Source organism: Numida meleagris, chromosome 6 (assembly GCF_002078875.1).
Source record: "Numida meleagris isolate 19003 breed g44 Domestic line chromosome 6, NumMel1.0, whole genome shotgun sequence".
Lineage (NCBI taxonomy): Eukaryota > Metazoa > Chordata > Aves > Galliformes > Numididae > Numida > Numida meleagris.
In genome coordinates this window covers 9,770,522-9,784,733 of record NC_034414.1, presented here as the reverse complement: position 1 = coordinate 9,784,733, position 14,212 = coordinate 9,770,522, and the positions used below count along the sequence as shown (strand labels likewise).

Genomic DNA, 14,212 nt, shown 5'->3' with positions numbered 1-14,212 from the left:
TGTAAGGGTGATGTAGCACCGAGACAGACTCCACAGAGAAAAATAGGTATCTAAACAAATCATAATATGATGATTAAAAATAACTTAAGTCCATGTATCCTAGTGTGGCGTACAACCAGCAGCCTGATTACCAATAGGATGAGACAGCTAAAGTGTTCGGCCCTTCTCTGACAGGCCTATACAGAAACTGTTTCATTTAACGCTCTCTGGCTGCCATTACCCTACATTAAAATTACCACAATTACACTGTTGAAAAAACTCACATGATTTTTAGGCTTTGAAAGGCAAGTGAGGGTCATGGAAGAAGACAGAAACACACATTTCTCTGGTCACTGCCTGCACCATCATTTTGTATCAATCATAGCTCTGTCTTTTACTAACAGATTATCCAGAAAACTATTGCTAAGGGTCTGATGAAAAGCCCAGAGTGTCTTCAGAGATGATTAGCACAGCACTGCTGGCAGAGGCGCAGTCTCTCCAAGTTTGCTTCAGCTTCACAGCAGCCCAGCAAATCCAGTTTCTCCCAGATTCATACAACCATTTTGATGTGAGATGATTAGATGTTAGAAAACAAAGCGGTATTATAGTATGACAGACAATAATGTGGCATGTGATGATGGGATTTTACTGGAAAAATGAAGAGCCCCAGCTCACTAACCCTTTTCCACGTTTACGGGAAGAACTTTGCAAAATATTCTAATTTGAAAGCAATGTGAAGCTGAAACATCCTCCAGCTGGACCTCAGTCATCATTTCTGCAGCTTTTGGCACGCTTAATGGAGTATTCAGTAAAACAGCTAAATCATCCCATTTGTTACATGACATGTACCATGTCCAATTTACATCAAAATTCAAAACAGCTAATCTGTTCAGGAGAGATGAGGTGCTCTATCACAATGTTTTGAGAAACGGACTCCACGGGGAAGGAAGATAAAGCCACCGGCATTCCCTCCACACTCGGGATCCTACTTGAAGAGCTGCACCTGCCTTTTTTTAACTGCTCAAGCACTCACCTGGGTTATGCTGCCCTGATGCTGTGTCTAATAATACTGATCTGAGACATATTGCTCCACCTCCTCTCTTATGTGGTCTGACACATTGTGAAATAGTGACAGATCTAGCTCTGTATGTTCTCATCTCTCTGGAAAAGACTGTACTTACCCACATACAACAATCACCTGTGCTCCACTCATTTCAAGGAGAGCTGGAAACATCAAAATAACATTTTGCTTCCTGACTGATAAACTGAAACTTGAATACAAGACTTAGGGAGATATAATTAATTCCTCCTCAAAAAAAAGAATGGGGGCTTTATAATGGATTATTCATCACCCAACTCTGACTATGAGGAAGGCCCATGCCAACCTTGAGCTAGCTGTCCTGTTGTAGTGCAGAAGTAAACAAGAAACTCATTCTTGCCAAACTGAAATGAGATACACAGATGGACAATAGAGCAAAACAGATAAACAATTTTGTATGACCATGTGGTTTTACTTTTCAGTCACCTTTGGCATCAGTTGTAGCAAGGTTTCATAATATACCTCCAGGCTCACAGTGATTAAGTTGCTATCCCCTCTCTAATCTTAAGATGCAAAAAATATTTGTCAAGACAAATATCCAGCTGTTGGAAGGGCTCAGAATTACCAAAATGTGACACTGAACAGGTCCAGAGAGCAGGAGGGTGCATAAGAAATCCTCCCCAGCAGGTCCAGCTGCCCCTCAGGCCAAGGGCTGTAGGAAGCTCACATCAGGAGCCCACTGACAAGATCCCACTTGGAAACTCATACTGGTTACAGAGATTCCATAGCAATATGCTGGGCACATTGCTTTACTTTCTAGTCTGATTTAAGCCTTCAAAGTAGACATGGTAGCTGTCTGCAGCTCCTTTAACTGCCTCACTTCTTCTGTTTTTCTCCTCTTCTTTTTCACAGAAGGCCAGATTTCCCACACAATTTAACTATCACCTTTTATTTAAAGCCAATCTGAAATAATTTAACTCAGATGACTGAGAGCTTCACAGGCTCCAGAAAAGCTTTCTGACTGGCTTCATCAATTACTTCTCAACAAACAAATGCAACCAGAGATGGGCCTAAATCCAAGCTGTCTTTAAGCATTTCTGTGCCGGGAAGACTTCATTCCCATGAAGAACATGTGATGACTGTCTTACACTCCTCCAAGGAGCACAGGCAAACCGCAGTGTGGAGACAGAAAGACATGAGGAGAAGATGGAGAAGACTTCAAGGCAAGCTTTCAAGCTGGCCTCTGTCACAATGAACAATATCAAACCCCAGACACAAAGGCATGTGCTCTTTCAGAACCAGAACTCTACTAGCTGAATCTCTACAGACTTTGGATTCCCAGGGACTCAGCTGTCAGGGAAAAATCAAAACTTCTCCAGGGCAGGAGCAGATATTTATGCTTCTTGTCCTAACAAGTTGATGGAGAGAAATAAACTGAAAAATGATTTAGAGGAAATTTCCACCTGTTGTGCTCCTTCCCTCACTCGAAGGAGTTACAAACAGTAAGTGTTCTTGCCCTGCTACAGCAGATTTCTTTCTCTCTATTTAATTTCAAAATTGTGAATGCAACTTCTCTTACAAACTCAAATGATAATTTACACGGTTTTACTAGATTTTCTCAAGACAAAGGTACAATTGTTCCATTAACCTTGCCTTCACTCTACTTGCACCTTTCCTGGTGATGATAACAAGTGCTTCCTTCTTGATGTCAGGTGAAAAATACCACAGAGACAGCAGAGATGAAATAAGAGTATTTAAAGATCTCAACTGTATTTAGGGGAACAGACTGAAATACTGAAACCCTATGGCACATATGACAGGAAATACTGTTGTCCACAAGCACAGTAGAAGCAACTGTCTCAGACATCTCTTAATACTATGATAGTTTCTTAAATCTGCACAAAGCCAAGCATGGTTTCCCCAAACGGATTCATAAAGCCACATCAATTTTGGTCTGATTAAAGACTCACTCGAAACCACAAGAAACAAAACAATGTTAAGTTTACTATGACCGCCACATTCCTGTGAACACTAGTACAGAAGATGAATGAAGTCCACATGGTTCTCTGCACATGGAATATAGCTCTGTTTAATATTAGGAATATGTACCCCTTTATAGAAGTGATTTTTGGTTATAACAGAACAGATCATTATGTTCCAATCCAGTATCTGTCATGAAATAAATGTGCAGCTATTTCATCTATTAAAATGTACATTAATATTACAAAATTAAACAAAGACTTTTTCCTGATGTTGCTGGACATCAAAGAACAATCATTTTTGGTTTAAAGTACCTAAAGGTTTTGTGTTTCTTTTGGCACAAAAAAAGTCAGCTCTCTAAATAATGTAAAATAGCCACAACAGCTCATCAGTGTCCTCATCATTAAAGAAGGAAACAAGGACACTGTTTTAGCTATCTACAAGCATTCAGGGAAGTAAGATATTCAACCAGTTACAGACAAAAAAAAAACAAAAACCACCACTTCTAGAGCAACTCTTGCAAAGAAAATTTAATGCAGCAGTGACCAAGTTATTTCTAGCTTTGAAACAGATGTAAATCTATACAATAAACTCACTCTTACAGGCACCTGATTTGCATGTTATGAAAGTGCTACTTAGAGACCGAGGTCTAGCACTACTGGTATAAATTATGCAGATGTGATACACAAAACTACGATATTTTCTTTAAGGCTGGAGATCAAACTACTTTGGCTTGTCTTTAATCAAGCTTGACAGCTTATAAGAATTATATTGACCTGGTATTCCCTCCACACTGGCTGTATTGAATGAAGTGATTTGGAATGAGAATGTTAAAGAGCAGTACAAAACAATGCAGTTCTGTGTTTATCCACAGATCAGAAGTTTTGCAATCTTTTTCCATTGCCCTGCCAAAGTGCCCAAATTATAATCTGCAGAGAGCAAGCTTATAGTTCCCATGAGCTGGAAGAGACCATTGTGATTTTATTTTACTGAACCCAAGATTTCTTCTCATTTGAAGAAAGATTCTTACCAGAGCGAAGTCCTGCTTTCACTTAGGCTGACAAACCAGGGACAGAATTGATTCAGTAGGTCAAAGCCCAAGCAAAAATCTGTGGTCACTGTCCCTTGCTATATCAACTGCCGTGACCGAAAAGAGTTCTGTTCTATCATATTTGATTGCCTTTCAAACATTTTATGCAGTATTAGATTGCCTCTGGGCCTCCTTTCTACCAGACTAAACAAGCCCAGCTTCCTCATTCTGTCTTCAGGGGACATGTGTTCTAGGGCCCCGACTATCTTGGTACTCCTCCAGTTTTCAGTAGATAAAGATTCGTTGTCCAAAGGAAAATGAAGTATCCTTTGTATCTACTGCAATAGTACAACACTGAAGGAGTTAAAAATAGTGCAGATATTCATCATTTGTGTGGAAAATCTGTGCTCTGAAGGCTGCCCAATTTTCAGTAATTATAACAACTTTTTTGATGTTAAAAGAATGTATGCGCAGGCCATACATTTCCTTCTAAGACCAAAAGAAACATGTTTTTCTAGTGAAGCTTAATCAAAACAGCATTTTCATTGTGCATTCCTGATGGCTCTATAGCTAAAGGAAATTCATTTTTCTTTAACTAGCAACTGGGACTGAAGGGAGACCAGGAATCCAGGAATCGTGCTACCTACAACCATTTTGGGGTAGTCCTCCCAGAAGTCCTGAAAAACCTCTGAGGTTAATCTTGCTATTGGATAGTTTTGTAAACTGTATCTATTTCAGCTCTTTACATTTTTACACCTCTCAAGGCTTCATGTCAAGGCCGTGATAAAAAGAATGCGAATGTTTGTATCTTGAAAGGCGTGGAAAAAAGCTGACAAGACTATTTCCAGTAACACTCAATGAAGTTCAAAAGGATCAAGACCTCCTGCATGCAGACAGAGAATTATGTTTGCTCTGATACATCAGAATCATTTACCCTTCATTGAATCTCTCTTTACCAACAGCACTGAATGTTCTTGCACAAGGCGTGTGTTCAACAATGCACATTCTGAACACAAGTACTCAACAAGCCATTGCGAGTTCGTGTATTGCAACAGCTTCTTACCTACAATGTCTTCATAGGCATTTTCTTCTAAAGTGCTCTTAGATCCAAATTTGTGCTGGCTCTCAGTCCCATTTTCAGTTGGGGAGGAAGGGTACAATGACTGCAGACTTGACGCATCCTCAAACTCAAAGGATTTTCTGAAGTTTAAAACAATAAGTAATTAGTAACTAGAATGCAAAATTACTCAAAAACTTATCTGAGCAGTTAAGAAATGCATATAAACTGACTGAAAAATAAATTCCACATCATGCTTTAAGAGGACTTGTAGAGGACCCTCAAGTCCTGTACTGACAGCAGTCTTCAGTATAACAAACTATGGCACTTTTATGAGGTTGGAAGTATTGTTATCCCCATTATACAGAGAAGGAGAAAATACAGAGAAAGCGTGTGACATTTTTCAAAGGTTACAGAGTAAGTCAGCTACGCAGTACTCAGATTAGAAGTTTTTCTGTCCTTGCCAGAAGCCCAAGAAACATGTGGCTCTCTCTCTTCAAGAAAAAGACATTTCTCTGGAAAGCTTTCCTCCACTGGTTGCCCTAGGAGATGTAAACCTCAGTTTGAAAACACTTGCATGTCTTGAACCTTCAGATAACTCCCCAAGTAAAGGACTGTGTAAAAATGTAGGAGGAAATAAATGCTGTCTGGGGTGGATGAGTAACCCTGGGTGATGCCTGGGTTCTGAAGATTTGGGCTTTCTGTCTCCAAAAAAAAAGTGAGGAGCAGTTGGCCCAGATGGGATCCTGGAGAAAGAGTCCTGGCCCCTCCTGCCCAGGTTTACTCCCCTTACCATGGGTAAGAAGTTTGGCCCCACACCTCTGACTGGACATAGGATAATAATACACACTGCAGGAAGCTGGAGTCCAATCCCTCCCTATTCCCTGGTTTGCCCAGCACATGTTCTCTGAGACAATATCCACACTGAGTTCGGGAGGTACATGGTCTGTACTGCCAGCTCTACCAGACCTAGTGTTCATCTGACTGATTGATTTAGTGCTGAAGACAAAATAGAGTGAAAAATGGGCTCAATGAAGAGCGTTGCTGTAAGGCTTGCATAGGCTATGCTGATACTTCACTGTTACCCAACATAGATTAACATTAAATCATCCTACCGCTCCTCTCCCACTCGTTGTCAGTGTCAGATGACCTGCAGCCTCCAGGGAACATCCATCTCACATGGATATGAAATGTGGAAGCTACCTAGGCACCAGGTCCTCAGAATAAATAAAGAGGTTCTTTGCTATCAGGCTAATAAGAAAGACTTCTTCCATTTTATTGTGAAGTTAAATTAACCACCAGAAAAGCTGCTTTCAACCAAATTATTAGGAGAATAAATATCCACCGTCCTTTCTCATGGCATTCCAGCTTGTGAAAACCACACATATGTTCCAAGGAAATGGATACCTACTTTGTAAGATGTCAAACTGACTTACAAGAATCAACAGACACACATGATAGCACGACAAATTCTAAAACTTATACCGCTCTAATCATAAATTAAATTGATAAACACTGCTTCTGCTTTGGGCTCATGACTACCAGCATCATCCAGGACCAAGAGTCCATTGTTGAACCATGTTGCCCCACTGTTTAACAAAACATCCGGAAGCTCAGCCTGCAGAACAGCAGGCACAAGCACAAATTGCACCTCTTCCTGAAAAAAAAAAAGCTTTCAAAATTTCAGCTCAAAAATGAATTGCAACAAAACACTGTAGTTCTTAGATGACTTGTATGGCCCCAAATTCAGTGTGAGCATGTGCTCAAAGACTGACTTTGTTAACTTAGACCTAAATCACAAGGTGATCCTGTGGCAAGAATCATTTCCCATGATCCATTCCTCCCACCACTCACCACACAGACCACTTTATACATTTTGTTTTATGACTTGCACCTCAGCTTTCCAATAAAGGCTATTATTTATAACTGAACACGGAAAAAACATTGTTTGTCTTCTGTGTTTTGCATATGCTGTGCTGAACAAAATGGAGTCAGTTTTATTTCACAAATTCTCATTAAAACTTAGATTTGTTTCCTCTAACTGAGATTATTGCCAGGACTCCAAGATAAGCGCTGCTAATCAGAGCATGGCTTCCCACATTTTACACCTTCTCCTTCTCAAAGAAAAGAAAAAAACACCATCTGATCCATTTCAGAAACAGGTGTTCCTTGAAAGAAGAGAATCTGAAGGCTACTCTTATTTTCCTTCCCCAGCACATTTCAGGTCAGGTTGTGCTGACATAAACTTATAATTAATTGAGACAACATCAAGCTCCAGATACAGAATTTGCAGTGTTCCTCTGAAATGTTGTCTAGTAGCTACTTGCAAAGCTCATCACTAGATTTCAGCTGTATATTGTACACATTCACAGACAGCTGAACACGTTCAAAATGCAGTAGTTTGAATGTTTATCAACGATTCCTACAGTTTTCTACATGGAGAACAGAATGAGTCTTACCATTTCCAAAAAGTCAATGGGAATCATGTAATTAAAACAAGTCAAACTCCACAGGCTACTGTGGAAACATTGCCATATACTCTGTTCATTATTAACTCAAGAATAGTCTGTGCTAAAATATGGTTTTCTCAACATTAATCCTCTACAGCTGCTGATAGTAACTTAGGACAATATTTCTAAGCACTGAGTTAAACAACATCACCACTATCGCATAAAACCGACACGACTGTTGTGGTAGCAAGCTTTGGGAACACAAATCTGCTGCAGACACGTTTTGCAGTGAACAGACAGACAGGACTATAACAGATGAGTTATGGCCCTGCTACAAGGGGATAATGAAATTATGCTCCATTAAAAATCTCATGTAAGGGCATGAGACCTAAAGTCTTTTCCAGGGATTGAGGAATGCAGGTTGGAGAACTCCAAAACTGTAGCTATGCAGGAGTATTTCACCCGCGCATCCCACCCATGCAGTCCAGCAGAAAAAAGCACACAATTCCTAGAATTTCTCAGGTCAAAACCACTCTATTAGAGGGAGAATCTGAAATACCATAACTAAAAAAAATAAACCACAGCGACTAATTTGAAGATCAAGCGCAAGTCATTTCCTTGAATTTTACCTATTCTGGGATTTTCTGTGAAAGCGCGACTCTTTCTTCTGCCGTCTGGTCACAGGGGGTGCGGGGGTAGATGGGAGGGGGGGAGGAGCAGCAGGCGTAGGAGATGGAGGTAGGCCATTGCTTGGTTTACTTTTGTGGGTTTTGTCTGCTTCGTACTCAAAGGTGCGTTTGGGCTTGGGGACAGGATTCACCACGGCGTTCGCTGCGCTTTCAAGAAGCAGTTTAGGGTCAGCAGAGTTTGCGGTAACCCCCTGCTTTGTCTTACTGCTTATCTCAGCCTCAGTAGGTGTTTCTGGTTCACTCCCCAAAATAACACTGCCTCCTTTGCTATTACTTAGGTTTTCACTCAGTCCCTCCACAGCACTCAGAGACTTTTTCCTCCCTTTATCAACACTGTAACAACTGCTTGGTAACTGGGGGAGGCCCCGGCCAGGCTGCTCTTTTAGCGCTTGCTCGATCTTCTGTATTCTGTTGAGCACAGCAGAGGACTCTTTCCTCACGTGGCCCTTGAGAAAAGTGGCAGAAGGAAGGTCGCTCCTGCCTGGTCTCTTTTCTACCCGATGGCAGGAATCCCTGTCCAGCAGTTCCTCCTCCTCTGTTTCTGGGTAGGAGCACTCAGAAAATGTTCGGCTCATTCTTCTGAACCCTTTGAAATCAAAGGTCTTGTCGCTGCAAGGAGAGGTCAGCACGCTAGGGCAGCTCTCACTGCCCGACCTCTCCCCAGCATCCCTCTTGTCCACACACGTGTTCATCCTGGGAGACGGCTCCCGACGACACTCCCATTCTGTGATCTTCTGCCTGATGTCCAGCACCTGGGAGCGGACGCTCGTCCGGCTGAGGGAGAGGTTCCTCAGGTTCACAGCAGTGCCTAGGGACAGAGTGCTCCGGGCCAGAGGATGGCTCCCTATTGCATCCCCATCCTGAGCCTCCTTTGGGGTCTCCTTTTGGTCCTCCGCCTTGAACACAGACAGCCTTTTATCCAAAGCTCCCACGCTGACAGCTTTGAGAGGGTGGCTGGGAGAGTCAGTGTCCGATGGGCTCGTGGAGGTGCTGTGCAGCGCGGATGCACGACTGCTCCAGTCCTTGAGACGCAGCCGGGAGCCAGAGGCTTTGGTGAGACGCGTGGAGTGGCAAGAGTCCTCGCTGTCACTGAGGGGGTAGGCTGGGCTTCTTGGTGGGGACAAAAGAGGCGGTGGAGAGACTGACTGACACCTAGAAGCAGAAAGAAATAAAGCATCAAGTCCTGAGGGAAACTACAGCTATTTGCCAAGCTTCTTCTGGCTGCAGGCAAAGCAGGGGTTGTTCGTACACCACAGAACTACCCCAAAGCCACCAGATACCGTTCAGCCACAGAGACTGGAAAGGGAGAAACAGTACTTAGCTGAAGTCAGTGATGAGCTGAGCACTCAGCATGTTCAAAGTATTTGACCCCCAGCTTCTCCAGATTTCGTGAGTTTAAACACAACTGAAACATTCTCATAGCAAACCATTGCCTTGAATGCATCTACCAGCTCCAACAGGACAGCTTCCTCACCTCCCAGATTAAGGATTCCCTCTGCAAGAAAAGGGGATTGTCAGGGAGAAGATTCCCACTGCAATAATAGTAAAGACTGACCAACAAGCAGAAGAGTTTACTCACTGGCTGCTTGAGTAAACCAGTTTCAAAAGCTGACAGTTTTTGACTCGTAATATCTGATGCAAAGGATCCTTGTGGTCAGCAACAGCATTTTTGCAACAGCATTTCAAATCCCCAATGTATACAGTAAATTAAGTAAGACTGGAAAAAGAAGATATGTTTTGTCTTTGGTCTGATGTTGTTGCAAATGGATTAAGTTCTCCTTATCAAAGAGAACAGAAGTAACTCTATCAAAAGAATATTACAGACTGAAAAACACAGACTAATCTTCCCACATTCCATAGTGAAGAATATTAGCTGTACAGAAAGGTCTCGATGTTACCTTGGAAAAACCCCTCAGAACAAATTTTTGCAGTGATTTGCAAAATTAGCCATTGTTACTGGGGTGTTGTATGTTGTTGCAAAGACTTTAAAAACAAAAAGACAAAAGGAAATTAAACAACCCATTAATCAGCTGGCTCATCACTGATGAGCCAGCAATAAAAAGCAATAAAAAGCCAAAAGCATGTCAAAAAAAAGGGGATTTTTACTGCTCTGCCACGATGCACGCATACAACCAGAAATAATCATGGCTCCTTTGACATTTTGCCCTGGGAATCTCTCTGTTTCAAGAAGCAAGGAAAGAAAAGGAAGAATCCTAGTGCAATGTCTTGCATATGCAGCCAAGTTTCTGTTCTACAAAGACCATGAACTTCAAGTTGAGTTTTTGTTGCTTTGACTTTTTTTGTGCATTTGCTTTTTATAAAATATCTTGTACACATAAAATCCAAGTGGAAGAATTGCTTTGACCAAAAGAAGCCACAGGAGCAAATGTCAGCTGTAGCAAAGACGAAAAGGCTCAGAAGATCCCTGCTGCTGCATGGTTTTCCCCCAGCAGCCAGTAGATACCCACAGACACAGGTACCAACCTCTATGCATGTATCCAGAGCACTAACGTAATTCCTAAGAAACATACTTTGAGATGGGATATTTTCTTCTCCTTGAAAAACACAGTCCCAAACCAAATTATTAGGTTTCATCTCAGTTTCCTACAGTTGATGATACTGTGCAATCAAGGCTCAGAAGTATTGGAGAAAAAGAAAAGTTCTGGTAAGAAAAGGACAACGATGAACTTATGACAAAAGGCACTTTTCTCTTTTTCAGAGTCCTGGGAAATCAAGTCTTTTTTTTGCACAGAAGTTACACTTTCTGGTAGCTTCTCTTCCTTCCTCATTTTGAAAAACTAAACATATATTCTATTGGAAAAAACAGATCTCACGCCAGAGACAAGGGCAAATACTTCACTAATAATTACTTAAAGCTCAGTGAAAACTTTTCTTCATTTTGGGTCAGAGAGGGTGCATGTCAGAATACATTCTTTTCATTCGGGGTCCTAGAAGTTAAACTTCCTGTCATTCTATGCAGCTTCAGACAGGTGTCTTAAGAGATCTCAACAAATCAAAAGCAGGTGACAGAGGATGAGGTTTTGGCTGGCTGTCACAGCAGAGTTTGCAGAGAATTACCTAGAATTACCTTGGCCTACACTCCTTTGCGCAGCACCTGACAATGCAACTTAAATCAGCCTCCTCAGACCTGGAGGGCTGCCATGACTCCTCATTTTTCCCAGCTCTCTTGTCTAGATCTCTTCAGTTTAACACCATGATTATAAGATGTGTATTACTCTTCGCACTCCTCTAGCTTAGACTCGAGATCGCATTCTCCTTATATCTGTGTGCCATGTACACCTGCCCTAGAGCTGCGCAGACATTTGCCTCAACAATACAAGGATTTTTAAGTGGAAATGTATGTCATGTATAAGGAGCACAGCCTCCGCTGCATCCTTTGAAGTCACATTAGCTAAATCCACTGTTAGGATTCTAAGGGACAGGACAGACTATGAGAAGAGGCTATGCAGAATTCTTCAGCACATTAACACTTCTTCCCTTTGCAGCATGGAAAAATTGACATCCAAATTAATGAGGCCCTTTGGGATTTAAAAAACATTAGACTCCAAATGATAATCTGTATTGGCAACAGGAATAAAATATGAGCCAACAGGGGGCAAATTAGTAACAGGACAGCAGAAGCAAAGAACATACCGACAATCTTCTCTCTGACTTTGTGTCAGTATAAGAAACATGCTCTAAGTACTACTGTCACTCTTCCTTATCTGGGAAGCTGTGACCGTCTCCAGCCACCTTTATGATGCACACAGACATTTTCCTATCATTATTATTTCTTACTTACATTGTGGTTTATAGATGACAATCAGACCAGGACTTCAATCTACAGATATCACAGAAACTATGTGTGCAACAGCTCTGCTACAAAGAGCATAAAATCCGGCAGGAAAAAAAAAAAAAAGAAAAAAAAAACTTGCACCTAAGAACATACAAATTCTCCAAGGAAATCTATAAGGGCTCTTCTTCTAAGATACAGTTTACAAACCATTCCAGGATAAGTTTATATAAATGCAATACACTTTTCCCTGTGTAAGAAAACAGCTTTGTAGGTACCTTACTTCAGCTCCATTTTACCTTAAGGGGGATGAAGCATAGCTTCTATTTATTGGATCCATGCTTTCCATTCTAGACACCAGTCTTATATTTGACTCACCAAGCAAACTTATTTGCATGATGAACAGGCTATCAACATATTACGTTGATCTTATTGTTCATAAATTCTAAGGTGTCTTGTTTGTGATGAGGTGTTACAATTTGTTGACTATTGTGACTTTATTTTTCTACTGTGCAATTTTACTTAAAAAGACAATAAAAAAATTCAGGAATAATGTTTACAGTTATGCAGAATATCAGGACTCTCCCCAGAATAGCAAGCACTGAACACAGGACCCCTGAAAGCATCCTGCTATTCCTGTGTGAACCAGACTCCTAGCCTCTGTTTGATGTTGCTCATCCAATACTGTTTTTAATTGAATACCACTGCTGTTTTCATTCAGAACATTTATGTTCCTGATAGAAATAGGAACACCATCTCTCTCTCATCTTTCCAGTTGTTTTCACTGCCGGGAAGAGGTTTGTTGACTCATCAGGAGAAGAGGAAGGGGGAAAAGCAAGGCTTGCATGACCCACAGAAGTTGCACAGTGTTTCTTCTTAGAAAATATAAGCCACTCTTCTAAATCCCAGGCTCATAATGAAGTGGCAGCACTTAATGCTTGATCTTGAACCCCTGAAGGCAGTTCCATAACTCCCACTCACCTCCTCTGCACAAGTTTGGGAATGCAGAGCAAAAGGCCCTTTAAGATATGTGTGCTGTCAAGTACTTGGGATACAATAGCTAACAGATAGCTTCACATTGTGTTATACTGTAAACTTCAGACATTCGGGTAGAAGAAATAGGAATAATCCAACAAGAAAGAAAAGAAAAACCTTGTCTCTTTGGCTTCAGGCATGCTTTCACTAAAGGACAGTGGCAAGTAACAGAATCAAGAAAAAAATTCCAAAAGCCAAACAACAGATAATAAAACGTTTTCCTTGCTCCAAGTAACATACTTCTCTTCAAGCAATATTCTCTCAAGGGCAAAATAATTCCACAGTCTTTTAAATGGATATTATTGGACAGAGACAAATAACTTGTTATCTTTCGTAGGCAGTTTGTTAAGCAAAATGGTTTTATTGAAGTTTCCTGCATACAGAACGATACATGCGGCACCCTACGAGCATGTCATTACATACACCGTCAAAATATTGTGGATAAACAGCATAATAAACAAATGCAGGTTTCTTAACAAGTTCACTTGAGCAGAACCTTCCTCCAAGCAACGGTATTTAGGATGATCTGTATTTCACAAAACACACTGGAATGAGTTGCTCCAATTCCGCAAGAGATAGATGTATTCCTCCAGTACTCCAACTGCTGGTTGGAAGGTGGGTGCAGTGAATTGCCATCTCAATGGCAAACACCTGCCACACAGCTCACCACGACATGTAAAAAGGTGACGCACAGACCCTGAGCTACCTTCACGGTGGGACTCACTGCTGCACAGCAAAGGGAGCAGATGGAATCTGAGAGATTTCCATCCCTCCAGAGCATGTTTAGCTTTGCTGCTGTGAATCATTCAGTAGCACTTGCAGCTCTAAATATATATGAGCTTAAAGTTCCAATTCACTCACTTCAGTTTCTTTTTTCCTCACTCAAACACAAACAAAAAAGTTGCTTCACAAGAACTGTGATTCTCAAGACCATTCTCAAATAGAGATATAACGTCCAGTGTGTGTATTTTCTCTAATAAGGGCTAGTATCATCAGCCATCTACTTTCACTAGCATAATAGGTTACAGGGGAACTCTGTATCTTATTCACAACATCAAGAGAATCACTTGCTGCACGGCTTTGAGGTAATTTGCACCCTAACCACCACAAAAGAGAAAATTTAAATGCTGAACTTATACCCTCTTTGTGAGGTCCCTAAG

At 41.2% G+C, this 14,212-nt stretch overlaps 1 protein-coding gene across 14 annotated transcripts in view; it reads right to left on the bottom strand.

Annotated features, from left to right (window-relative positions):
- The window catches only part of ST5 (suppression of tumorigenicity 5), a 158,276-nt gene that overhangs the window by 52,040 nt on the left and 92,024 nt on the right, over positions 1 to 14,212 (bottom strand). For 11 of the 14 annotated variants that reach the window (XM_021402310.1, XM_021402306.1, XM_021402305.1 and 8 more), the window contains 2 exons: positions 8,165 to 9,376; positions 5,092 to 5,228 (listed from right to left, as the gene is read on the bottom strand). In XM_021402310.1, coding sequence (XP_021257985.1) covers positions 5,092 to 5,228; positions 8,165 to 9,376 — 1,349 coding nt within the window. The remainder of the gene's footprint in view (positions 1 to 5,091; positions 5,229 to 8,164; positions 9,377 to 14,212) is intronic. The other 3 variants (XM_021402317.1, XM_021402318.1, XM_021402316.1) reach the window with 1 other exon arrangement.